Source organism: Globicephala melas, chromosome 2 (genome assembly GCF_963455315.2).
Source record: "Globicephala melas chromosome 2, mGloMel1.2, whole genome shotgun sequence".
NCBI classification, from domain to species: Eukaryota; Metazoa; Chordata; class Mammalia; order Artiodactyla; family Delphinidae; genus Globicephala; species Globicephala melas.
Window position 1 is genome coordinate 38,641,876 of NC_083315.2, and position 27,118 is coordinate 38,668,993.

General features: G+C 45.3%; 2 protein-coding genes and 1 pseudogene across 2 annotated transcripts; 1 reads left to right on the top strand and 2 right to left on the bottom strand.

Moving 5' to 3' along the window:
• Positions 1–1,131: 1,131 nt before the first annotated feature.
• On the bottom strand, positions 1,132–11,572 carry MRPS11 (mitochondrial ribosomal protein S11). The gene is made up of 6 exons (XM_030878682.3): positions 11,232–11,572; positions 10,971–11,099; positions 5,836–5,934; positions 3,604–3,733; positions 2,288–2,353; positions 1,132–1,522 (listed from the first exon to the last, which is right to left on the bottom strand). Exons 1-6 carry the CDS (start codon positions 11,294–11,296, stop codon positions 1,415–1,417), a joined length of 597 nt encoding a protein of 198 aa, XP_030734542.1. The 5' UTR covers positions 11,297–11,572; the 3' UTR covers positions 1,132–1,414.
• Positions 11,573–11,619: 47 nt separating this feature from the next.
• On the top strand, positions 11,620–22,556 carry MRPL46 (mitochondrial ribosomal protein L46). The gene is made up of 4 exons (XM_030878679.3): positions 11,620–11,910; positions 13,233–13,422; positions 14,182–14,355; positions 22,192–22,556. Exons 1-4 carry the CDS (start codon positions 11,683–11,685, stop codon positions 22,440–22,442), a joined length of 843 nt encoding a protein of 280 aa, XP_030734539.1. The 5' UTR covers positions 11,620–11,682; the 3' UTR covers positions 22,443–22,556.
• Positions 15,343–22,139, bottom strand: LOC138842596 (tudor domain-containing protein 3 pseudogene; annotated as a pseudogene).
• Positions 22,557–27,118: the final 4,562 nt, after the last annotated feature.

A 27,118-nucleotide genomic window follows, 5' to 3' on the forward strand; every position in this document is an offset into this window, starting at 1 on the left:
GGCCAAACCATATCACATCACAGAGTGGTTTCTCACGAGCCCCATGTTTTTTACATAACGTGTTTATATATAGTTTTAAAGTGTAACTCCTTCCGTCGGTGGTTTCGACACAAGAAGCCTCCAGTTGGGTTCCTTTAGTCATTGGTCACAAGTTAACCTTCATAGGTCCTGCTAAGGATGGAAGAGAAGGCAGTAGAGAGACATTTTCCTTCTAAATTCACATTCAGGTCTTGGTCCTTTCCCCTTCTCTAACCTTTGTAATGCAGCGGCTTCCCTACATAAGAGGGCATTTGTGCATTTACTACACGGGGTTCAGGCAAATCGCAATGCTTGGCTGGCTGTGCAGGCGTGGAGCCCCTCGGTGGTCGGCAGGCCCTTCCTGCAGACTCCCCTCCGACAGACATGCACCTTTTCATCTCCTGGTAATGCTCTCACCCTTGGTCCTCTGTCCAAGGAAGAGGGGAGTCTCTCCTGCTGGGTCCCCAGAGGCCCCACCTTTGGCTTCTGTGTGGCATCCAGGGACCCCAGAGTCCCAACTGAGCAGTCAGTGCTGCCTGGGAGCCTGCTGTGTCAGCACCACCTGGACTCGCTTTCCTGCACGTCTCAATTTGGGCTCTGCTCTCGCCCATCCCTCCACCTCCCCTAATTTCTAGAGAACCCTGTTTTATACCACTCTACCCTCCCTCCTTTAGGGTCATGCAGTCTGGGGTGTTGGGGTTGCTGACGCCCACGGAGTGTGTATCGCAGCCTTGACTGTGGGGAATCTCTGATGGTTCCAGGACCACTCTCCCGTACTGTTAGGGCTAACTAACTTTAGACACGCCTGCTAACAGTGAAACCTGCTATCAGAATACTCCAGAGGTAGGAGGCACAAAGCTCTCAATTTGGGGCCAAATTACAAGTTAGTAAGAAAAGTTGCTAATGAGCTCTGGAACCCTTAGTTAAGGGGCTAAAAAGGAAACATGTGAAAACAAAGAGGAAGGTGCCTGGTACTTAGCGGCCCACATTTACATCTTAATCCTTCCATTGAGGGTCTCACCTCAATTCACAATCTCGTTTTCAGGAGGAAGTGGGGGGTTACTGTTTGCAATGCTGGAAGCAAAAAACCCACAAATTACTACAGATGGTGGAGATATTTTTATTTTTTCAGAGCAGCTGCAGCATTTACTGGTTGGCGTCTGGGCCACAGCTGCTCCTGTAGCTCCCTTCCTGTCCAGGAGAGGCACTTCTGGGCATACTGGTCTCCAGTCGAAGAAACAAGCAAAGGCCATCCCATAAAGAGGCAAAGCTCTCCCTTACTGTCTGAAGGGTCTCTAACAAGCCCTCCCTGGAGAGAGCTCTGACAGTGTGCTTTCCATGACGTCCAGCTGGAGGTGGGACTTGAGGTCAGGTTCAGGTGCAGGTTTCCTGCCCCTCACAGCCTCCGAGCCTTCCTGGGGCGGCAGCCGTTGTGCGGGATGGGGGTGTTGTCTGTGATTGAGATCACTTCCAGGCCCCCCATGGTCAGTCCCTTGATGGCAGACTGGAAAGAGAAGGAATAGCAGGATGGCACAGTCCCAGAAACGATGCCCCAGTGTGTCCAGACAGGGCTCGGAGAGGAACCGGTAGGGGGTGAGGGGGGCGCAGCGTAGGGATGAGAAAGCTCACTGGCTCTGATATCTACAGTCCCAACCTGATGCTCTCACAGAGCTCTCCCTACCAACCCCTTCACCAAGCCCTCAACGTCGCCCATATCTCCAATCCCACCTGCCACATCCCACCTTGCGCTTTACAGTCTAAGAACAAAGACTGTTGTAAATCTCAACGCATCTTAAGCATTATGCTTTTGTAGTTTCCTCTGCCTGGAATGATCCCCCCTCCCCCAATCCCATACGCATACCTGGTTAGTCCCTCGTCATTCTCAAAAAATCAGTAGAGATGTCACCTCTTTGGGGACACTTTCCTGATCACACCCAACAGGCTCCCAGCACCCTGGGCACAAGCTTTACCACTGCACTCACTAGTCTGTACTGAGGGACCCATTTGTGACAGTCCCCCAGGGGCCACCTTTCTGTTCCCAGTGCCTGGCACACAGCAGGCACTCTGTAAGTGTCTGATGAATTGAAACTAAGTGATCAGGGCTTGCTTTGAGAAGCTTAGGAGATTAGAGGCAATGGAAAGAAACTTCAAGCCGTTAGGAGAATCCACTACGGGGTCCACTCTCCCTCCTCTGCTCTCACTCCCGTTTCTCTCACTAACTGAAGAAGCAAGCACACATGCTGGGCTGCGAAGAAGCGAGGTCACTTACCAAGCGCCCTGGCCCCAGGCCTTTAACCACAACTCGGACGTGGGTCACACCCTTCCCCGTAGCTTTCTGGAGAGGAGCAGCAAGTGGTTAGTGCTCTGAGAGAGAAGTGCGACATCCAAACCCCTTGCTAATGCCACCTGGAGCAACAGGGTTATGAGCTCCATGGAACAAGCACCCACACATGTAAACAGGCAGAAGACAGGGAAGGAAGCAAAGAGCAGATGGCCGAGGTGCAGGACAGACACCAGCAGTCAGCTGGGATCTCTTTCCGCCCAGGACAGCACTGCCACCTAGTGGAGACTTCTAAATATTGCTCAGATTTTTCCCAGGTGGATAAAGGCAGAATTTCAGAACATAAGGTGCCCTGGACTCCAAGGCTAAGCCTCAGTACCCTCTTAGAAAGTGTTATCTTATCATTTTAATCTTTAGTTACAGTTAAAATTTTCTTTCTTGTTTATAAAGGCAGTTTACTGCAGAAAATCTGGAAAACACACAGGTCACTCAATCCACCATGCAGAAGCCACCGTTAACACTGACATATTTATTTTAAGTGTATAAACCTACCCACTGGTGGCCATTTAGTGTGTTTTGATGATCACTGATACATAGCAATCAGTATTTTGGGGCATCGAGCTTTGTCTGAAGGTCAAGGTTTTCCTTCCAGAGATACTTCCGGTTTGGCAGTGAGCCCTGTGTTGTAGCAGACAGTGCCCAGGCTCTGGTCCCAGACCTGGCAGGGTCAGTTCAGAGAACTGGACTGGCTGCATGGCTCTGAGCAAGCCACACACTCTGAATCCCAAATGACTCTTAAAAACATGGGTAATACCAAGGGTATTCTGAGGATTCAAGATAATGAATGTAAAGTGTCTGGCGTATAGTAGATACTGAATAAATACACCAACTGCAGTTCACTGCCACCTTGCTTCTAGAAAGGTCTGCAACAGTTCACGCTCCCTCTGATACTGCAGGAGAGTCCTCACATGCCACACCTTCTCCAGATGGACCATTACCACAACCACACCCCACCCACCGCACTGGTCTTTAAACCCAGGAGGCTTTGGTGAGCCTTCAGCACCTGGCTCCTGCCTCTTCTAGAATGAACCGAGTGTTTCACTTCTACTGAAGTTGAGAGAAAGAGAAAAGAGAAGCGTTTTCACACACCTCTTCAAACCACCCCCCATGTTAGGGCAGCCAACAAGAGTTGGCCAATACTCTTGCTTCTGAAGAGCCACCTCAAGGACAATTTTCCTGCCAGTGATCAGCCATGCAAAAAGTGGAGCCCAGCACAGAGGGAGCCGGAAAGAACACACACTTACCGCCGCGGCAGCTATGCCCGCTGTTTGCGCTGCAATGCCTGTGCCCTTCTTGGCATTCTGAAACCCCTCCGTGCCACAGGAAGCGCGGGCAAGGGGCTGGTGAGCAGCAGAGACTACCTGGATCTGTGTGCTGGGAAAGGAGGGGAGGTGTACAGAATATAATGGCTCTTCAAGGGAGTAAGAGAGCGCTAACCCATGCCCAGACAAGCCCGAGTGTGAAAGAAAAAGACCGTTAGCTGCTTTCAGTCTGAGCTTATCCTGTAGGAGGTGCCAGGAAAGGTCAGAATCAACCCCTAAACCTCATTAAAAACTGACAAGTCATATAATCTAAAGAGAGCCGTTATGCATGGAAGGTTTGGGCTCTGCCCCCTAAATTCATGTTGAAATTCTAACCCCTAATGTGAAGGTATTGGGGGGTGGGGCCATTGGGAGATGATTAGGTCATGAGGGTGAAGCCCTTATAAACTGGATTAGTGCCTTATAAAAGGGACCCCAGAGAGCTCCCTTGCCTCTTCCAGCATGTGAGGACACAACAAGAAGCCAGCCATCTGCAACTTGGAAGAGCTGTCACTAGAACCCGATCCTGCTGGCTCACTGATCTCTGACTTCCAGCCTCAGAACTGTGAGAAATAAATGCCGTTTAAGCCACCCAGTTTGTGGTATTTTGTTATAGTGGCCTGAGCTGACTAACAGAAGCTCCATAATCTGAGGGTGCTAAGTGTCATCCAGAGGAAAGGTGGCATATTTTCCTCCTAGTATCTTCCCTGTAGCCAGTGTTTAATTAGATTCAGGGTCCTTTCTGGCTTCTTCTTTTTTTTTTCCTAAGAAATTAGATTTTCACATCAGGTAATTTTTAATGACTTTTCATTGGTAAAGTTTCAAATATACACAAAAGTGGATAGAATAATGTCTGAACTCCCATGGATTCACCATTCAGCTTCAACAATTACTAACTCATATCCAATTTGGTTTCACCTATAAACCCTGTTTCTACACCCCTCTATCCCCTAACTAATGGATTATTTTGAAGCAAATCTTAGACCCATCATTTCATCTGTAAATATTTCAGTATATATCTCTAAAAGATAAGGACTCTTTAACAAGTTAAATTAAAATTAAGAATAACTTCAAGAAATCCTTAGATATGCTTTCCATTTCCCTCTTGATCACTGCCCAGTTTCCTGGTCTGAAGAGCTCCCTGAGAACTCACCACAGAGGGAAGTAGAGAGTGGTTATGGGGAGACCTGCTGGAGCTGGCCCTGGGCTCAGGCCACCAGCTGTTGGCCTGGCTACGGCTGCCATTTCCCTACCACGGCTTCTTGGGTTTTCTACACTGAACAGAGTAGAAATAGACAAGAGAATGGCTTGTCCCTGAGACAACCTCAATAGAAATCTACAGAGTGGGCCACAGACCCTTAAAAAAGCAAACGAACAAAGAGAGCTTACCTATGTCCTTAGCAACCTGAGAAGAGAGGAAAATCCAGGGGCTCTCATTCTGAGCTTACCAGATGAAAGCTGAAATGCATCCTATGGCACCTCGCCTGTGCTCACCCTCTAGCCCTGACTACCAACAGTCTCTTGTATTGTTCTCTAAATTGCTTCATAGGCGACTGCTGACCAAATACCAATCCCATCTCCAAGTGGGGGCTGGTGTGCAAAGATGTTACTGATGTCAGCAAGGTTTCTGTTGCCAACACACAGTTGGGAACTTACCCAGCACTGTCTGAAAGCCACACAGAACGCTAGTCTTCCAACCTTGTGCAGCCCTACAAAGGCAGAGGTCGGTGCACGGTGGCCCAAAGCGAGTACTTTAAAGCGACCCTTATTTGGTGGTTTCCATTTTGCTTAGTTAGGAAATCATATATTCTGAAATAATTTCTCTCATTTATTAATCACCCATCCCCAGTACTAACACTTAACAAATACTTTCACAGAGGGACTTTCTGGCCCTAAAATATACTCTTCTCCAACTCTTGAGCAGAACCAGGAAATACAATTCCCAAGGACAGCAATGAAATCTTATGAATGGGATATGCCTAACCTAGTTCACATTTTCATGAAATCTGAATAAACTATATAAAGAGAGAGGTGGTCTCCCCAAACCAGGAGGGAGCCTGGGGGAACCTCTGCATCAGCATCTGCGTGCAGAACGTGGCAGCCTGACTTGTCCGCTCCCTCTGAAGGGGAAAGAAGCCCACTCTAGCCCTACCAGGTGCTCCCTTCCCTGCTTACTTGTTGTACGATGCTTTGATGTGTGCGATTGGGATCTCCTCAAATTTCTTTCCTGCCCACCTCAGAGAACTCTCTTGTCCTGGAATTGGAGGGTAAATGCTGCAATTAGAAGAAAAATTTTAGGTAAAGTTGTCTTGATTTTTTTTTAATTAAAAAAAAATTACAAGGTTTAAAAAAAGCCAACAGTACAAACTCATAATAAGAAACAGCAGCTCTCTGCCTCAACCTGCTCCTGACGTCACTGCCCCCAACCCTTCTGGCGCTGCTGCCACATCTGTGAACACGGTGCTTCAGCAGCCATTTCCTGAGTTGCTGACTCTAAACACAGCTAGTGACTTTCTGCTGGGAGGAAAGAGAATTTAATCCATGCTCCCCATCCTCCCCTGTTCCTTCTAGTGTAATCACATCACTCTCCAGTCCTCTATAAGCTACTCTTTCTGCATTAAAAAAAGTAAAGTCGAATCTCTATTTCTTGTTTTATCAACCACAGATATCTTGACTATATTATTGTTTGTACAAACAATATGATTTTTCATATCATATTGCTAAGACAAAATTATCTTAATAAAAAAAGACAAAATTATCTTAATAATACTTATAAAAATCATTATTATTAAAAAAAAATCCCTGGAATAGAGGTCAGCAAACTTTTTCTGTAAAGGGCCAGATAGTAAATATTTTAGGTTTTGCTGGCCGTAAAGTTTCTGTTGCAACTATTCAACTTTGCCACTGTGGTGCAAAAATAGCTACAGACAACAGTAAGTTAATAGGTGTGACTACTGTCCAATAAGAAACAGGAAACTGGCCAGATCTAGGTAGGGGCCCACTTGCCAACCCCTATCCTAGACCAGCGGTTGTCATGCTGGCTGAACAGCAGGATCACGTGATTCTGATGCTTACATTCCACCCCAGACTTCTGGATGGGGCCTGAGAATCCATTTCTGAAGTAGCCCAAGTGAGTCAGAATGTGAACTCAGGGTTTAGCACACTGGCCTAGACATCATGTTGAGTTCAAGACCCCTCTCTATCTCAGTCCGATCTGTCCTCTGGCTGTCTCTCGGTCAGGACTTCATTTTCACGTGGAGAAACTGAGTACAAATAGGGGAACAGGGTTAACAAGGGAAGCCAGGCCTTGGGTCAAGGGGCTCTACCCTGGTCCAGAGCTCTGCTCACCACCTGCGCTTTTTTTAATTCTAGACTCGAGCAAACCTGCTGCTGCACCCTGCTTACACGTACAGATCAGATCAGTGTTTGTATCCCCTCAGCCACCTGAACTACAACGGGTTCTGATTTAGAGAATGCACTGTTAGCTGAGCATTATCCTCCTGACTGGCTTCCCTAGAGAGATTTAAAAAAGACAAAACAGTAACACAGTGGTATTCAAGAGTTACAAGTGTATTCTTTCCTGCTTGGCCTGATCTTAGAGATGATTTAGCATCTCAGCAGGTTGCCAGCTTATCAGCCTACACTGAGGTGCAATGTGGACGAGGCTCTGAGATGACATTAATATTTAAAACATTATCATTTCCCCATTGATAATTTCCCCTATTGACTTGTGGGTCAAAAACTTAAGCCTTCTAAAGTCTGAACATACCAGCATAATGCCTTTTATATAGGGCAAGATTTTTGAACTAGGAAGGATTTGGAGCTTGAACCATTTAACTGAAGGCACAGACAAGATCAAGCTTTTAAGCCTCCCAGGTCCAATGTACAAACGAACAAGTGGTTCACCCCAAGGCTGCCCAGAAACAGGAAAGACAAAGCTTTCTGCCGCTGTTCTGCTGCCTCTTCATACCCATCCTCAAACCAGGCCCGCACACACGGCATCTCTTGCAAATGGCTGACGAGGATTGAAAATAGCCTGCAGTTGGGTAGAGAAAAATACACAGTAGTGCAGTAGTACCTACTGTCTCTCTCTCTCTCTAACACAGTTTCTTGACCTCAGTACTACTGACATTTTGGGCAAGAGAATTTTCTGAAGGGGGGCTGTCCTGCACACTGTGGGGTATTTAGCAACACCCCTGGCCTCTACCCAACTAGACATTGTTCCTCAAGTTGTGACAACCAAAAATGTCTTCAAACATCGCCAGAAGTCCCCTTGGAGGCACAGCCGCCCCAGGCTGAGAACCGCTGCTTTACTTTAATGACTTCTAACATCCAGTGGGCCCTCATTGCTGGCAATCATACAGCGCATCCACAGTTCAATTACCCTTTCACTGTCCTGGATGACTATTTTGTACCTTCTTTTGTCCCCTCAGACCTCCAACTCCTTCCTGCTTCCTCACTGCCCGCTGATGACCTTCACAGAGAAATAGAAGCAATCAGAAGTTCTTCCAGCTCCCACTACCAAACATCTGTGCCCACAATCTCTGCCTTCTCTCCTCTTATGATGCTCCACTTGTGTGTTAGCCCCTCAAGGACAGCAGTCCGGCATCCTCATTCTTTCCCCTCTCTACTGCATCATTCCCATCAGCAAAACATGTGGTCATTTCCCCAACCTAAAAACAAACAAAAACCTCTTGATCCTAAAGCCTCCTTTAGCACCTGCCCATTTCTATATTCCCGCTCAAAGAAATGACCATACCTGCTGTTTCTTCCTGTCTTCTATTCTCCTTGAACCCACGCCACTGAGACCTTAGCCCCTCATACCTCCACCGAAAATGCTCTAGTCAAGGTCACCGACCAACTCACAATGTTAAGTCCAATGAGCAATTCTGTCGTCAGTCTATGGACCTATCATATCAGTAGCATTTGATATAGCTAATCTCTCTGCCCTTCAACCACATTAAAAAAAAAAACAAACACAAAACCCTCCAGGTTTTCTTAGTACTTCTCTGGAGATTTCTTCTTTTTCTTTTGCTGATTTTTCCTCATCTCCCAAATCTCTAAATGCCAGAGGCTCCAGGGTGCTGTCCTTGGACCTCTTCTTCTCTTTGTTTACCCTTTCTCTCTTGATGATCTTGTATCTTATGGTTTTAAATATCATCTAGGGACTTCCCTGGTGGTCCAGTGGTTAGGACTCGGTGCTCTCACTGCCAGGGGGCCCTGGGTTTGATCCCTGGTCGGGGAACTAAAATCCCATAAGCCTCATGGCAAAAAAAAAAAACCCCAAATCATCTATATGATGAGTCTTCCAAATGTATACCTCTAGCCCAGATCTGTCCCCTGAACTCCATTTCTCTCTCTCTCTTTTTTTTTTTTTGCGGTACGTTGGCCTCTCACTGTTGTGGCCTCTCCCATTGCGGAGCACAAGCTCTGGACATGCAGGCTCAGCGGCCACGGCTCATGGGCCCAGCCGCTCCGCGGCACGTGGGATCCTGCCAGACTGGGGCACGAACCTGTGTCCCCTGCATCGGCAGGCGGACTCTCAACCACTGCGCTACCAGGGAAGCCCTGAACTCCATTTCTAATAGTCAATATTGTATCTCCACTTGGATGTTAACGAAGCATCTCAAACTTAACCACCCAAATCCAAGCTCCTGCAGTCTCCCCTGTCTTAATGACAACTCTATCTTTCCAGCTCTTTAGGCCAAAAATTTTAGAGTGCTCCTTCAGTCCTCTCCTTTCCTTACGTCTTACATTAACAAACCCTTTTGGTCATCTTCTAAATGTATCAGTCTGACCATTTATACTACCTCCACAGCTGCTACTCTGGTCCAGGCCAGCATCATTTCTTACCTAGATTACTTCAGTAGTTTTTTGGCTGCTTAGGAGGCTTCTCCCATCTTCCACCCTCGCTTCCCTACAGTTCAATATCAACACAGTGGCCAAAGGGACCCTTTAAGATGTAAGCAGGATCATGTCAATCCTCTGTTCAGAATTCTCCAGTGACTTCCCACTTCACTCAGAGAATAAGCTGAAGTCCTCACGATGGCCCACAAGGCCGACAGGATGTAGCCCTGTGTGCCTGCTGCACCCCTTTGCCCTCTTGCCCCCACGTCCTGTTTTTACTCATCACTCCACGATGGCCTTCTTGCTGCTGCTCTCAAACACTAGACACACTCCTACAATCTGTCGTATTTGTTTTTCTTGTTTTCTATATACTGTCCCCTATCCACTCGAATTTAACTTCTATGGGGGCAGGGACTTTTGTGTGTTTGGTCACCGATGCATACCCAACACCCTGAACAGTGCCTGACATTGCTGAGTGACTATAAAAGAATCTTGGCTTAAATTCCTTTGGCAGCTCCCCACTGCCTACAGTGGGGACTGCGTAAAAGCCCCAGTGTTACAGATAAGACCCTCAGCATTCGGATTCCTTCTCACCCTGCTGGCCTCATCTGCCATCACACATACACCTGAATACACTGCATTCTTTCACAATGCATGCGTTACACAGACTGTTAGTTTGCCTAAAACGACTTTTCATCTTTTCCAGCTGAACTCCCATTCAATTCAGTTCTTAGCTTCACATTATTTTCTTGGCACTCTTGCCTGATTTCCTCTGGAGTCAGACACTCACTCTTTCATACTTCAAAACAACCATCTCTTACCTCCAATATACCACTGGTCAGATTATGGTGAAAACATTTGTATGTCTGTCTTCCCTGGTAGACTGTGAACTACTTGTGGGGAGGAATGATCTGCATTTGTATCCCCAGCACCTAGCACGGTGCCTGGCACCAAGCAGGTTCTTAGAAAAGGTTTGTTACATATAGTGAAGTATAAGTAGCACAAAGAGGTAGTGGCACTGTGGAAAGCAAGTTACCAAGTCGCTGGGGCTAAGCACAGAAACCACCCTGGACCTTAGACCAACTCAAAAAAGTGCATAATAACATACACCCTAGTGTAGCCACCCATCCCCGCCCGCTTTTGTGTCCGAGACCCAGGGAAGGTTGTTAGTCTGACGTGATCCCAGAGGGAAACAAAAGTGATATTTACTATACAACTTTGATGTTCACTCATTCATTCATCAAATGTTCATGAGCATTCATTTTGTGCCAAAGCTCATCTCATTTGATCCTCACAACCTCTTCCGACGTTATCTCCACTTTCAGACGAAAAAGCTGTGGCTCAAAGATTAATCTGCATAAGGTCCCGCAGATGGCAAGTGACAAAGAGTTGGGAATTCATTGGTTCTCTGACTCTGGAGGGTGGTGCCAGTCTCCCGAGGGCTGGACCTAAGTGGCCCTCACCTGAAGTTGCTGCGCCTCGGAGCTGGCGCCGGATCCTTCGCCTTCTCAACTTCCGGCTTGGCCGCTGCGTCTTGCATCTGCTGGGCGCTAGTGTGGATGGTGGGGGCCGGCACTCCGGCCACGGCGACCCTGTGGAGAAGGAAAGCTCGCTGAGGTCCAGGCCTAACCGAGTCCTAACTGGAGTCCAGGTGTCTCATGGGACACGGGCAGGAGCGAATTCCCGCGGGTGGCCGTAGGCTCGGAGGGGATAATCATTCTTACCTGGTCGTCGGTGGCCAAGCCCATAACCGCAACAGCGAAAACCCCGCGTTTTTTACAACCTGCATGACTTCAGTTGACCCCACTCAGCTCCCGTCCGTGGCGATCGCGGAGCTTGGCGGTGCTGGAGCGGAGCCAGCACCACGAGCGCTTGTGGGGGGGTGCAGAGGAAAAGTCACCTGATTCCTTTTTATAACGTACATTAAAGATTTTTATTCCCACTTAAATGCTCCATAATAACTATCGTTGAGAGTGGCAACTGGGAATCCTCCCCCCTTTTCCTAGTTTTCTAACATGAGATCTTTGCCCACCCCTCCATATTGGAATGGTTCGTTCTACTAGTTCCGGGGAACCTAGCTCTTCCCGTCATGCTGTGCCCGCACTGCCTTGTGGGAATATAGGATTGGCCCAGGACCTCGCTGGTAGCCGCGGTACATTGTGGGAAGGTTGACAGATGGCGGGGCCTGTAAGGCTGACTGTATTAGGGGTGGCGAGGGGCTGGCGGCAGTTCGAGGGCCCCTGGACCTGTAGTCTGGGTTCTCGCAGCTTGGCCCTAGCGGCCGCACCCTCGAGCAGCGCGTCTCCATGGCGCTTGCTGGGCGCGTTGTGCCTGCAGCGGCCACCGCTGGTCTCGAAGCCGCTGACCCCATTGCAGGAAGAGATGGAGGCTCTGCTACAGCAGGTGGGATTGAGGTGCGGGTCGTCGCTTCTCGGTGCAGTTGGGGAAGCAGTAGAGGCACGCTGACTTGCGTTTGATCCCGATTCCGCCACCGATTAGTTTGTGTGACTTGGGGCAATTTACTTCACTTCTCTGAGCTTCAGTATACTTACCTGCAAAATGGTGCCTACCTTACTGGGTTGGTGTGGTACGTAGTACGCGTTCAATAAAATGTAGTTCGTTTTCATTGACCCTTTCAGTTATCGTCGGCAACTCTTTGGAGATGCTCTCCTTTTTCAGTCAATATGCTGGGTATGCGATGGTGAACAAGACGGATTCAGCCCTTATCATAGGTAGTTGACAGTTTAGAGAGGAGAAAGTCTTTGTTATGTGATGAGCGTAAGGAAAAGGCAACGGGCACATCCGTAAGATGTTTGTGATAAAGTCTTTTGTGTGAAGGGCAAATGAAGAGACATGGGCAAAAGCAGTGTAGTGGCTATGAGGATCTTAAATCCCCATAGTGATTAAAGGATATTATGTTTTTGTCTTGGCTACTGAGAGATAAAAACTTCACTTCTGTCCTTTTTACTTGGCTTATTAATTTACTCTGCAAACATTTTATTAATCGCTTTATAGATAATCATTTAAGACCCACTTTGTACAGACACTGCTAAGTGCTAGGGATGCAATGGTGAATGAGACAGACATAGCTGTGGTTCTCAGAGCGCTTCAATTTGGTGGAGGGGGCATCAGTCAATAACCAAATAACCACATGATGATGGAATTGAAGTCTTTGGTAAGTGTTGTAAAGGAAAACACAGGGTACTGTAATAGTGTTTAACAGGGACATTAATTTGATTTTAATGGGAGGTGTCATAGAATATCTTTCTTAAGAAAGTGATATTTCTTTAAAAAAGTGATATGTAAATTGAGATCTGAAGGATGAGTAGGGATCTCCCAGGAGAGCATGAGGGAAAACATTCTAGGGAGAAGGAATGGCACCTGTAAACTCCCTGAAGCAGGAACGTTCATGGTGAGTGAGATTCTAATCAAAGACTGGCCTGACTGGAGGGAGGTAAGTGGGCAGGCATTGCCTGTCCTAGTCCGCTGTTCTTTGTGGCAGTCTTGACCTCCAAACACATTCTAATGTTTTAGTAAATATAACTCAAGCCCAAAGTGCAGCTGATCTTTTTCTCCCTGTTTTCTCTGTGGTGTTTTGGTTGTATGTCTGTTGGGTGGTAAACTTCTGAGTCTGTCAAGTGCACTGTAGCTCTGTTTTATTTTGGTTTTTTGTCCTTTTCATCTTCCCAGTTTGGGGTAGATTTTTGCTCTTTTAATTTTCCCAGATCGAGATAGAGAGAAGCCTGTATTCAGACCATGAGCTTCGTGCTTTGGATGAAGCCCAGAAACTGGCAAAGAAGAAAAGTGACCTTTATGGTGAAGAAGAAGATGAGCAGAATATATTGCTGTTGCAGGATTTGGAAGACATGTGGGAGCAGAAATTCCTACAGTTCAAACCTGGAGCTCGAATAACAGGTTTGTGGTCTTTTCAGGCCAGTTAGAGGTAGAAAAGAGGGGTATTCTGGTTCCCAAACAAAGGATTCTTGCTTAACCCCTGCTTGTGTTTTAAGTAACAAATAATTTCAAATGATAGAACTTCTTTCACGTGGGAGAAAAAGAAATTCTTTTCCCTGTTCCTCACATCCACCCTAATATAAATTTTTCAAGGTTTGTGTTATTTTTGAGTGGGATGTAAGGGTATTGGGATAGCCTTATCTGTTTCAGTTAAGCCTCAGGAATGTTATCTGGGTTTAACTCCTAGTTTGGAACTGAGAGTGGGGTAAATTAAGTGTTTCCCACTAGTTTCCTGTATTTTATTTGAAATCCCTCCCAAAGCAGGGGGTTGAGTTATTTTATTCTTATTTCACGATGAAGACTGAAGAACAGAGAAAGGAGGAGCTGGTTAAGTCAGTAACAGTGTCAAGACCGATGAAATAGTAGTGTCCGGGTATTGCTTCTTTTCCAGAGGCTCAAAGTACTTTGTATTTGGCTCTTCAAAAGAGGAGTTCAGCTTTTGGTTTCTTCTTGTTAAATTTTAGTTTCCTCAAGATTGTGAGACTCTGTCCTGAGAGAGGTCAGAGTTAGAGAGATGGGTCAGGGTTCTAATTTGATTATAAGTTCTTTGAGGGCAGAGGTTGTGGCTCTACCTTAAAGGAGGACTCTAAAACTCTAATCTTCTTGGTTCTGGCAGAACACAGTCCTCTTGTCTCCTGTGACCCCCTCTTTTCTTCACAGAAGCCGATGTAAAGAATGACCGAACCTCACTGCACCGGAAGCTAGACAGGAACCTCATTCTGTTGGTCAGAGAGAAGCTTGGAGACCAGGATGTTTGGATGCTGCCCCAGGCAGAGTGGCAGCCCGGGGAGACCCTCCGCCGAACAGCTGAACGAACCCTGGTCACACTCTCAGGTGAGTTCTCTGCCTCCCTGTAAACCCCACAAGACACACTTCAGACTCAGCCTGAGGATTTGCAGGCTGACTGTGGGCCTGGCTTTAAGGGTAGGAGTTTGGAAGGTTAATGGAAACTTTGATATTTATAAAATTTCAGCTAGGAAAAAATCTTAGATCAAATGAGAGTCTTTGTGCCACTGAGATTTTTTTTTTTTAATATCTATTTATTTTGGCTGCGCCGGGTCTCAGTTGTGGCATGAAGGCTTCTTAGTTGTTGCGGCATGCAGACTTCTTAGTTGCAGCACGCATGTGGGACCTAGCTCCCTGGCCAGGGATCAAACCCAGGTCCCCTGTGTTGGGAGCAGGGAGTCTTACCCACTGGACCACCAGCGAAGTCCTGGCCCTGAGATTTTTTTTTTTTTTTTTTTAAAGAAGATGTTGGGGGTAGGAGTTTATTAATTTATTTATTTTTGCTGTGTTGGGTCTTCGTTTCTGTGCGAGGGCTTTCTCTAGTTGTGGCAAGTGGGGGCCACTCTTCATCGCGGTGCGCGGCCCTCTCACTATCCCGGACGGCCTCTCTTGTTGCGGAGCACAGGCTCCAGACGCGCAGGCTCAGTACTTGTGGCTCACGGGCCCAGTTGCTCCGCGGCATGTGGGATCTTCCCAGACCAGGGCTCGAACCCGTGTCCCCTGCGTTAGCAGGCAGATTCTTAACCACTGCACCACCAGGGAAGCCCCTGGCACTGAGATTTTTAAATTTTATTTTTATTTTATTTCTTTTAAACTACTTCCTTTTCTTTTTTTTTAAATAACACATTGGTTTTATTGATGGCAGAAGAAAAAATTCTTTCACTTGTAAAAGGTAGTTGCTTTATCTGGCTCCATATTTTTTCCCATTCTTTGTGTGGGTTGATTTTTTTTCCTCTAAAATCTGTATTTTCATTCTCCAAATAATAATATCCACAGTGGCTGCATTTTATTCTAAAGGGAAAGTAGGAGGTCTAGTCACTGGCTTGTTTCTAAACAAAGACTCTTGTCATACTCGTTCTGAGCCCGGGGAGGTTGGTAAAGCTGCTGGGTTGGCTGAGTGGATCGTCTTGGCTGGCCATCATCTCCTCTACGAGGCTCAAGAGTTTGGCTGTAGATGCTGTCTTCCTCCCATCTCCCTATTTGAATGGGCCTGATGTTGTTTAATAGCGGCTTCTTCATAGTTTCTGTACTCAATGAATTAACAACTGCTGTCATACCTGAAGGATGGAGAGTTTCAGCTTCTGATCACTAAAACTTCTTTTCCCAACAGAGTGCAAAACATTCACCTTCTGGTTTCTACAGTTTTGCATTCTCCATAGGAGTAGGTGATTCTAGTACTTTTTTTTTTGTTTAATTGGCCCAGATCTTCTTTGGGGCCCAGTATTGTAAAATATTTTGTCATTATAGGGTGTAGCTATGAGGGGTCCTGTTGGCTTAATAGATCCTACTCGCCTTCCCTTCAGGCATTTCTGTCTCTCCACTCAACACCAGTGATACTATTTGTTCCAGTGGGATTCTGGTAATCAATACTTACATTAAAAGGTGCTTCAGTTTTTACGACACTGAAAGCTTCTGTATTTATTTTTCATGGTTTCTTGTCATAAAAATGATCAGGATTAGCTGTTTGGTTTTCTCTCTTTTTTAAAAAAATTAATTAATTTATTTTTTGGCTATGTTGGGTCTTCGTTGCTGTGTGTGGGCTTTCTCTAGTTGCAGTGAGTGGGGGCTACTCTTCGTTGTGGTGTGCGGGCTTCTCATTGCGGTGGCTTCTCTTGTTGTGGAGCACGGGCTCTAGGCGCGCGTGCTCAGTAGTTGTGGCGCGCGGGCTCAGTAGTTGTGGCGCGCGGGCTCAGTAGTTGTGGCACACATGGGCTTAGTTGCTCTGCGGCATGTGGGATCTTCCCGGACCAGGGCTCGAACCTGTGTCCCCTGCATTGGCAGGCAGATTCTTAACCACTATGCCACCAGGGAAGTCCCTGTTTTTCTCTTTTCCTACATTTTTGATTCTTATAATTTATGGATTTTTCAGGATTCTTTTTTTTGTGCCTCTGCATAGTATGAATCTTTTGCTTTGCACAGTTACTCCCCCTCCTTTTTTTTTTTTTTAAAGCAGCATTGTTGTGCTAAGAACTTAGAGGATAAGGAATTTCTTTAGTTCTGTCGCATCTAGAATATGGTCTGTCCACACTTGATTTTCTCCTCAGCTCATAGTTCAGATCCTGAAGAAGTACTCAATTTTGCAGAACCTGTTTCTAGGTAACCCACTGCCTTCTAAAATTGACTTTGAATTTGGGGTCTCTTTGAAAATGAGATTTTTCATTTCTTGGCCATCTGGTGTCATCTTGAGGAAGATACCTTGGTTGGTTATCATCTTTTGCTCCATTTTGTTCAGTATTTGACAATCTGTGTTATCCCTGACAGACCTGTGATTTAGGCTCTACCCCAGAGCCCAGTGCAGAGGCAGCCAACTGAAAAACACCCAGACTTTCTATGAAAGAGGCTTGTTTGTTTAACATAAAGCATCGGTCTGGGGGAGCAGGCATCCAATTCAGCACACATCTGGGGGCCTGTGGAAATATCCTGTGGAGACAGAGGCTGGCAGATGCCGTCCCTGTGCTCTCCCTCACCCCCACAGAGATTTTAAAATTTATTACATTCAAAATTGATGTTTCTGCCAGTCTCTCAGCCTGCTTCTCTTTTTGTCCTTGCAGGCTTGCTTATTGGCATCACCACTTACCCATTCACCCAACTAGAAACCTCAGAGTTATCCTTGACCTCATTGCAATATCCATAAGTTCTTGAGTCCTATCTAGTTTGTTCTAAATAGTCCCCTCTTTATTCCTGCAGCTTTTCTGGGAGGCTTTTCACTTCTCACTAGTCCAGATTTTCTCAGCCTTGGCATTATTGAAATTTGAGGCGGGATAATTCTTTGTGGGGGCTTCTGTGCCTTGTAGGCTGTTTAGCAACATCTCTGGCCTCTACCTGCTAGATGCCAGTAGCACTAACCCATCCGCACTCGCACTAGCGTGACAACCAAAAATGTCTCTCGACACTGCCAGACATTACGTGGGGAGTGGAATCACAGTGGTTGAGAACCACTACACTGGACTATTGAGGTAGATGCCAAGTGAGTTCCCTCTTGCTTTTGTGTTGTCCTCTTCAGTGCTGCCAGAATGAGCCTTCTAAAACACAAATCCCTTGTCACTTCTCTGCCTCAAATTCTCGAAAGATTCCCTATAAAAGCAGACTTTCAAGCAGGGCGTACAAATCCTTTTTGCTCTCGTCCCGAGCTCATCAGTCTTCCATCTTGCCACTCATTAATGTATATTCCAAGTTCTAACCTAGCAAACCTTTTGCATCCCATGAATAATGTGGTTTTTCATACGTCCCTGTTTTGGAACTTGCTGGTCCCTGACTGGAATGCTTTACTCCTCCCTAGTCTGACTGCTTAGTACATTCTACCTTCTGTGGTGGAACCTTCTGGGTAGAGAGAGCTACTCCTCCCTCTAGGCTCCCATAGCACTTGTGTGTGCCCTCTTTACTCAGTTTATGCAGCAAACATTTACTCTCTGCCTACCATTTGCTGGACGCTCTCCAGGCAATGGGGTCACAGTGATGAACAGAACACTACCCATGCTTCCTGGGAGCTTATGTCCTAGTGGAGAAGACGCTCTTCACGTATTCCATTGCCGTTTAATTGTTTATTAACACGTTGTCCTTCCCCAGCCAGAATTCTGACTCCCTTTGGATACTGTCTACCCCTCTCAGTCATCTCAACTCTCAGCAAAGTATCTGGCACATAGTAGGTACTTGCTGAATGTTTATTAAGTAAATGATCTGGTTGTATAAGTGCACAGCCACTTTTCTGGCTCTGCCACCAGCGTAAGTACCTGCTAGTGAAATGTCAGCAGCCAGTGTGCACCCCCCTGATCCTTTCCCGAGAGTGACCTGTGTGGCCTGCAGGAGAGGGAGCAAGACAGAATGGAATGGGAGGGGCTTTTGCTGTGTTCTCGGTTTCCTTAGCCATCACACAAGAGTTGGCAGCTGGGTTTCTTGCCAGGATCATTGGACTCAGATGCTTACCTTCCCTCGGTCAGTCGTTCATGTTCACGACTGGTGCTCAGCTCCACCTGCTGTGCACCACGTGGAAAGGGGCTCCCCTTGGCACCACGCTTTCCTTCTTTGAACATTCCCGTTGCCATAAATAAGTGTGAAAGGATATATTAGTATTTTATAGGTGCATATAAAATATGTTGATTTATTTCAAATTAATTAAAATCGTAAATAAAATAATTAAAATGGCAAAGAAAAGCTCAAGCAGTATAAAAGTATAAATATAAAACAGTCAAAGTCTATTCTTTTCCTCCCCTTTGGTGCACTTCCCGAGTAGTTCTGCAAGATGGAATTCCTAGAGGTGGAATTAATGGTCAAGGATGGACACATTTACGTTTTTGATAGGTGCCACCCAAGTGTCCTTCAGAATGTACACAGCATGTGACATTTTCAGGAGTGGGGTATAGGAGTGCCTGTTTGTCTAGACCTCACCAACATGTGAAATAGTCTCTCTTTGAAATTTTTGCCTGTCCAATCAGTAAAAAAAATGATCTCTTTTGGATTAGCAGTTTCCTGATTGCTAATTGATCATCTTTTCATATATTCATATGTTTCATATGGCTATTTATATTTCTTCTTCTGTGAACCGCCTGTTCAGATTCTTTGCTCATGTTTGTAATGAACTGTTTTTTTTCTTTTTGATTTAATTACATTTAATCCATTTCCCCAGATTATAGAAAAGTAATATGTATTCATTGAATTAAGTGGAAAATACAGAAAAGTATAAAGAAACATGCCAGTATAATTCCACCACCCACAGATCCCCACTGCTGACATTTTGTATCGTAGGTGATTTCACATCATACATGAATTCCTCATCTAATGCTGATGCTGTTGTTATTGTTTGTAATATTAAGAAAAGCAATTCATTGTATATGGTGAAAAACTATCAAACAGTGTCTGGTAAATGTAGTACTATAAGAAGTAATAAGTAATTTTCCCATCTTAGAGGTAATCACCATGAACACTTTGTGTATCCTTTTAGAAACTGCAAGCACATACATATTTTATCTGTTCCTTTTTTCCACTCAGTGGGATATACATGGTTACATACCTTCCTTTCTCTTCTTATACACAGCTTTTAAGCGTATCTCTATATCAGCAGGTGAAGACATATCTTACACTTTCAACGCCAGTGTAATATTTCATATATGTATGTACTGCAGTTTGTTTAACCAGTGTATTGCTTTTACAAGCAAAGCTGCAGTGAACATCTGTGTACACTCCTCTGTGCTCACATGGGCAAATAACTATATCCAGGAGGATGAATTCTAGAAGCAGAGTTGCTAAATCAAAGGGTTTGTATAATTAAAATTGGTATCTCTCGCCAAATATAGCACTTGTACTAATTACACTCCCACAGTATGTTTGAGAGATCCCAGTTTTCCCTTATCCTTGACAAGCAGTGTACAGCTCAAAGTTTTTTTTTTAATTAAATTAATTTACTTATTTTTTTTTATTGGGGTATAGTTGTTTTACAATGTTGTGTTAGTTTCTGCTGTACAGCGAAGTGGAGTTCCCTGTGCTACACAGAAGATTGTCATTAGTTGTCTATTTTATACATATTAGTGTATATATATGTCAGTCCCAATCTCCCAATACATCCCACTCCTCCTTTCTCCCCTTGGTGTCCATACGTCTGTTCTCTACATCTGTGTCTCTATCTCTGCCTTGCAAACTGGTTCATCTGTACCATTTTTCTAGATTCCACAAATATGTGTTAATATATGATATTTGTTTTTCTCTTTCTGGCTTATTTCACTGTGTATGACAGTCTCTAGGTCCATCCACGTCTCTACAAATGACCCGATTTCGTTCCTTTTAATGGCTGAGTAATATTCCATTGTATATATGTACCACATCTTCTTTATCCATTCGCCTGTCAGTGGACATTTAGGTTGCTTCCATGACCTGGCTATTATAAATAGTGCTGCAATGAACATCGGGGTGCATGTGTCTTTTGGAATTGTGGTTTTCTCTGGATATATGCCCAGTAGTGGGATTGCTGGGTCATATGGTAATTCTGTTTTTAGTTTTTTAAGGAACCTCCATACTGTTTTCCGTAGTGGCTGTATCAATTTACATTCCCACCAGCAGTGCAAGAGGCTTCCCTTTTCTCCACACCCTCTGCGGCATTTATTGTTTGTAGATTTTTTCATGATGGGCATTCTAACCTGTGTGAGGTGATACCTCATTGTAGTTTTGATTTGCATTTCTCTAATTATTAGTGATGTTGCAGCTCAAAGTTTTTGAACTTCGGTAATAATGATGTGTTTTACACATCAAATAGAAAATAAATTTGTATTTCTTGAATTATTAATAAGATTGAGCATCTTTTAATGAGTTTATAGTTCATTGATAAACTATATTCACTATTTTCATGTGAACTTCTTGTTCATATGCATGGTTCATTTTTCTTTTAGAGTTGTTTTTTTCCTCATTGATTTCTAAGTACTACTTATACCTTAAGATATTCCTTTGTTGAATGTGTTGAAAATATTTTTCCTAGTTTGTCATTTTGTCTGTGACTTTTGTATGCTTCGTTTTCCTTGCAGAAAGATTTTAATTTTTATGTAGATAAATGTTTTTTCTGTTTTGGATTTTTGAATTTTGTGTCTTGGTTAGGAATTCCCCTCTCAAAAATGATACAGAAAATATCCCACATTTTTTTTTTATGGTACTCTTATGGTTTCTTTTTTCTTTGTGAAAAATTTTTAAATACAGAAAAATTCAGAAAATATTAAACCTCTATCAATCCAGAATGAACAAAGCATTTATGAAAATTTTAACTTACTGTTAAATCTTTGACCTATATGGTGTCAATTTTAATGTGAGGAGTGAGGTTGGGATCCAGCTTTATTTTTTCCTTTTAGCTAGCCCATTCTCCCAATGCCATTTAGTAATTAATCCATCATTTTCCCATCCTTTGAAATGCTGGGTTGGGGTTATTAACCCATTGTTGTAGATTGCAGATGTTGTTTGTCCATCTGTCTTTGCCTTTTACCTTTGGTTTTCACCCTGCAGCAGTCAAATTGGGTCCTTTTTATACTTTCCACATGACATTGCATTTAAAAGCCTGACAAGAGAGAGGCATGGACATATATACACTACCAAACGTAAGGTAGATAGCTAGTGGGAAGCAGCCGCATAGCACAGGGAGATCAGCTTGGTGCTCCGTGACCGCCTGGAGGGGTGGGATAGGGAGGGTGGGAGGGAGGGAGACGCAAGAGGGAAGAGTTATGGGAACATATGTATACATATAACTGATTCATTTTGTTGTAAAGCAGAAACTAACACACCATTGTAAAGCAATTATACTCCAATCAAGATGTTAAAAAAAAAAAGCCTGACGAACTTTGCTTTACAGATACCAAGTGTCTTGGTCCTTCATCAACAGATGGTGACAGGGCTGAGTCTAGAAGCTCGGTGCTCTGACTCCCAGGTAGTGATATTTGGGCTGCATTGCTGACTTCAGTCTGAGAGCAGTAGCTTGGCACGAGGAATGGACTCAGTGAATCTGGAGCCTATGGGCCAGGAACCTTTGGATTGAGAGGAGACAAGCATCTTCAGGAATGACCCTAGTTCTCACTCTCAGGGATTGCTTTTACCTCAGGCTGGAAGTGGCTCTTGCAGAGACCCCCAGTGATTTCGGGCGCCATAGTAAACAGGTGGGTGTGTCCTCATCTTCCGATTCTGTTCCCCCCTTCTCAGAGAACAACATGGAAGCCAAGTTCCTGGGAAATGCACCCTGTGGCCACTACAAGTTCAAGTTCCCCCAGGCAATGCGGACAGAGAGCAGCCTCGGGGCCAAAATATTCTTCTTCAAAGCACTGCTGCTAACTGGAGACTTTTTCGAGGCTGGGAAGAAGGGCCATCATGTGTGGGTCAGTAAGGAGGAGCTGGGTGACTATTTGAAACCAAAATACCTGGCCCAGGTTAGGAGGTTTCTCTTGGACCTCTGATGGACAATGCCCAGACAGGTCTGCAATCGGGCCTCAGGACGTTGGGTTGCCTCTTCTCTGTAGGGAATATCAAGCAGCAAACTAAATTCTGAGAAATAAACAAGTTTATCATTGTGTGCGTCTCTGTTGATTTGTTCTTTGAGGACTACTGGCTTCTTTCTGTCAAGAGAGAACTGTCTTCTAGGGTGCCTTTCCCTTTTTTTCCCATGCTCATAATTGAGTAGGATTGTATTACTTTGTAGTGAATCAACTGGCTTCATGGACCCAGGAAGAAAGAATGGAAGGAAGTGAATCAACCTTCTAAAAGCCTTGAGTTCTGTGAAAGCTTCTAGGCCCCTGAAAAAAAAACCCTACTGCTATGTAGTTTCCATTTTCTGTTTTGTATTTCTCTCCCTTTCTACTTGATATGAGAATGTATCAATCTAGCCTAGGAAATGATTCCTTCCTTGTTTTATTTGCTTTGCTTTGCTTTCCTTCCCTTCCCTTTCCCTTCCTCCCTCCTTCTCTCCCTTCCTATTTTCATTCATTCTTTTTTTTAAAGCATTTTATATTTAAACAGAATATAATCACTTCTTACATGTTTTGAAACAGTCATGTGAAATAAGCAGGGTCAGCCTGTTATCTCCCATTTTAGAAGAGGTGGGTGGGTGTCGTGGCCAGGTGTGATTGGTTGAGAGTCTTACTGCAGGTCACTGATGGTGCAGGAGGAGACTGCTGATCTCTTGCCTCTGGGTCAGGGCTCTTGACTCCTTACCAGGTTGCTTGGGTCACCGCTGGGCCCGGTGCCTGGCACAATGGAGGGCATTCAGTGAGCATTTGCTAAAATGAGAGGAAGGGAGGGAGGGTCTCAGGCATGCTTCTTTCTACCCAGAATAGTGGTTCCAGTAGCAAGACTGCAGTCCTGGATCCTATCAAACTTCCTGGTTTCCTCTCAGAAGGCCTTCTTCTGGGTTAAACAGTCTGGCCTCTAGCAAATTAATTGCACTCAAGAGGGAGTCCTTGGAACCTCTGATTTATAACCAGTTGGTCAGAAGCACAAGTGACCACTTGGACTTGTGGTTGACACCTAAGGGGGGAGAGGAGGAGTCTGGTAGGATGGAGCCCTTAACCTGTGGGAGCCGATGCTTTCTTCAGGTAGATAGTGTCAAAATTGAGTTGAATTGTAGGACATCTAGCTGGTGTCACAGAATTGCTTGGTGTAGAGTTGATACCAGAATCTTAATGGCCATTCATAAGATGGTCTGTTTTGTTGCAGGGTTGTTTCTTTAAAGGAAAATAGCATATATAAAATTGGTAAGTAGAGAAATGGTGTCAGGATAACCTGGAATTAGGTTCCTTCCTGTGAGGTTTTCCCCAGACTTTAATATTTTGAAGAGATCAGGGAAAGGATAGAATACCTTAAGAAAAAAGCTGAAAATTGTGTAGAAGTGACTTTCTTTATTGCAAGTAGTGGCTAGTTTAGTAGCTTCAAGACTCACCACTAGCTTTTCCACTATGTTAGGCTGTCTGGGGAAACTGAGTGGAAAGGAAGACCACGGCCCACCCCCGCAATCCTGCTTTGTTTTACAAAACTGATGAAGAAGGCTCTGTCCTGGATCACATTTTTGATTTTGATGGAACTAGTCTCTGCTAGGACCTGCATCTCAAAGACCCTACATCTCAGGAAGAAAAGAACCCTAGGATTGCAGGCTGTAAGCGACCAGTGTACATGCCAGTGGAGGTTTAACTGTGTTAGCATCATGTGGGGCTGGATTCTGTTTTGTCAGCACCCTGGCTACAAACTTCTGGAGGTTTTGAGTGGTCTGCCCCAATCCCCTTTCTCCAGAAGCCCTGTTATTTGGGGAGTGTGATTTTGCAGAATGCAAGTGTTTTTTGGCATTATAGTAGAAATGACCGCATATGCTGAGTGCCAACCTGAATTGTCCATTGGCTGCCAAGCATAACCAAAAAACTATTTCTAGTGTGTCCTTGGGGGAAAGATTGCCATGGAACAAAGTAAAAGGTGATGATCTCTGTATTTTAAGGGATGTCCTTAAAGAAAACAGTGAGAGGAGGAAGGAATATTGTGTGTGATGTGGGTGTTAGGAGTTGCAATTTGAGGTGTGTTTGTGTGCTCTAAGAAGAGAAATGCTGCTGCTGCTGGTGTGTGTGTGTGTGTGTGTGTGACCTGAAAAACAGACCATCTCACTAGAAGTCTCCTCCAGAAGTTTAGTCCTCACCTGGTCATTTTCTTCCCCAATGATTTCCAGTCACTTGTTTTTCCCCTTTGCGGGGACTATGGAGAAAATATCACTTTTATAAACTTGTTTTCCTGATAACAGATCCTCAAGAGTCACCTCCTGCTGGGCCATCTCTGCACCTTGAACATGTCTCTACACGTAGCACTTGATAGGACAATGGTCTGGCTCCCACACCTAACTGAACTTCCAAATCCTAGGGCAGGGCCTGCCTCATAGCCATACACAGACATATTCAAGTGAATCAGCTTCTTTCCCTGTGAGCGCTGAACTTGGAAATCAGAAAACCTGGGTTTGAATTTGTTTTATGACCTTAGGCAAATTACACCTACTGTCACTATTTACAACAGTGGAATGACCCCTGAGTGCCAGGTACTGGGGCTGGAGCCTGTACCTACAATGTACATTTCTATTTAAAACAGCAGGGCAAATATTGTTATTCCTATTTTATAGATGGGAAAATAAACTCAAAGAGGTTAGTTAACTTGCTTAGGGTTACTCTCTAGTAATTTGAACCCAGATCTGTGTACAAAACTAGCCCTTAACCTTTCTTAATTTTTGTCATCTGTAAGATGAAGATGAAACTGTTTCTCAGGTAATGTGATAATGTATGTAAGAGTACTTAGCACCATGCATGGCTTATTATAAGCACTCAGTAAATGTTTCCCTCCTTCCGACATATTTAGGCTGCTAAGTTCTCCGGAGTTCAGCTGTATCATCTTTAGCTTTTGCAACTCCCATTCTCACCTTTTTCAGGTTATACATGTGACAGCCAAGCATTTCTGACCCATTTGGAGAGGAACATGGGTAATTTGGACATTGATGGATTCCATCAGCCTATCTCAGAGTGAGTGGATGGCAGGTCAGTCCCGTAACCACATCCATCTGGCTGGGCATGATTCCCACCCTGGGCCAGGAAATCCAGAGCTACTGTTAGGCACAGGCTTGGGGGCACTAAAACCAGAATGGACTGGCTGACCCATTCTGTTACCCCAGCAGGGGGAAAAGGAGCATGGAAGGGTCAGCAACCCAATTATTAAGAGCTCACAGGTCGCTAAGCTGCAAGCACACACAGCAAGTTAAAGCCTGTTTGCCTGCAATCTTAGGGCAGCCTCGGCCCCCCGCCCTTCTCTGCTTTATTTCCTAGAAGCCTGGATTATAGCCAGTCACTTCAGGCCATCAGTCACTTCCCACCTGCCTTGGAATGTCAGTGCTTAAACCACAGGACATGAAGGAGGAAACTGTTCTTGTCCTTGCTTCCAGAAGTATCTAGAATAGGTGCCTCTGTAAAGACTCAGGGATGGGTCCAGACAGTGAGTCACTGCTGCAGCTGAGGGGCTGGCACTGGGAGGGGAGGCCATTGCTAGCCCACAGCAAGGAACACACACACACAGAGACACACACACTGTCTGTCTGTCTCCCTCCCTCCCTCCCTCCCTACCTCTCTCCCTCTCTCCCTGCCCCAAGCCATCCTCAAATGCGCCAGGGGAGCCAGCAACATGTTTTGTTCAGCTAGCTGCTGAGTGGCTGAAGAAGAGATGGAGATGGGGGCGGGGAAAGAGCCCCAGGTTCTCTTTGGGCCCAGGAGGGAGAAAATGGCCCTAATACAGTTACATGAGGACCACTGAGAGTAGGGCTCTTTGAGGATGACAGGACTAGTAGTTAAAGTTGAGAACACCCCGGAACTAGGGGCCTTGGGAGGACACGTAAGGAAGCCTTGGGGTGGCAGAGCTGAGAAGAGGGGAGGGGACGCCCTCAGAATAAGAAGAAGGCTGGAGGCGGAGGGGGTAAGGCGGGGCTTCAGGACGGGTAGGATCGTCTCTTATACACGGGCACCACGAGGTGGCAGGATTTGCCTGACAACCACTTTGTCTCCTGCAGCCTCACCAGGCCTGACCTTAGGCCGCTGCCTTGGAGAAGCTTCTTTTCCCAGGCTCTGCAGAGCCTTCGGTGCCCAGTCCTCTGGGGTGAGACATGCACTGACCAGGACAGATGCTGGGGGTGTTCGCATACTCTGCTCTTGATTCTCGTGTTAGCCCTGTGTGGCAGCTTTTACTTTCGCCGTGTTTTGATCACCAGACAAGCTTGGGGAGGTGAGGGGACTCTGTGAAGGTCCCATAGCCAGCGTGCAGTGGAGCCAGAATTTGAACCCAGAGCTGTGTGATTCTAAAGCCACCACTGCCCCGTGCTACCTGGACAATTACCTTTGTGTCAGAATTCCCACACCTGTTATCAAGGGGCAACCTATTGCAGGCCCATGGACCCCTGGAAAGGCCTGAATGGGGGCAATTTGGGAGAACATGAAGAGGATTTGGAATGGAGAACAATTGAGACTAAAGAGATTGAAGATGTTGAACTTGAAGGAGATTCAGAATCACACTCAGCATTATGAGATGCTCACACAAAGATAGGCATTCGGGACACAGTGGAGTTGCCTCA

What these genes read in the sequence shown, in the direction of transcription:
- MRPS11 (XM_030878682.3), bottom strand. Translation starts at nt 11,296, where the DNA reads ATGCAGGTTGTAAAAAACGCGGGGTTTTCGCTGTTGCGGTTATGGGCT. An exon ending in ATCAAAGCATCGTACAACAA is followed by an intron (nt 3,734 to 5,835) that starts GTAAGCAGGGAA and finishes CTCCTTTCCCAG; the next exon opens with CACACAGATCCAGGTAGTCT. An exon ending in CGGGCATAGCTGCCGCGGCG is followed by an intron (nt 2,354 to 3,603) that starts GTAAGTGTGTGT and finishes GCTCCTCTCCAG; the next exon opens with AAAGCTACGGGGAAGGGTGT.
- MRPL46 (XM_030878679.3), top strand. Translation starts at nt 11,683, where the DNA reads ATGGCGGGGCCTGTAAGGCTGACTGTATTAGGGGTGGCGAGGGGCTGG. An exon ending in TGGAGGCTCTGCTACAGCAG is followed by an intron (nt 11,911 to 13,232) that starts GTGGGATTGAGG and finishes TAATTTTCCCAG; the next exon opens with ATCGAGATAGAGAGAAGCCT. An exon ending in AACCCTGGTCACACTCTCAG is followed by an intron (nt 14,356 to 22,191) that starts GTGAGTTCTCTG and finishes CCCCCTTCTCAG; the next exon opens with AGAACAACATGGAAGCCAAG.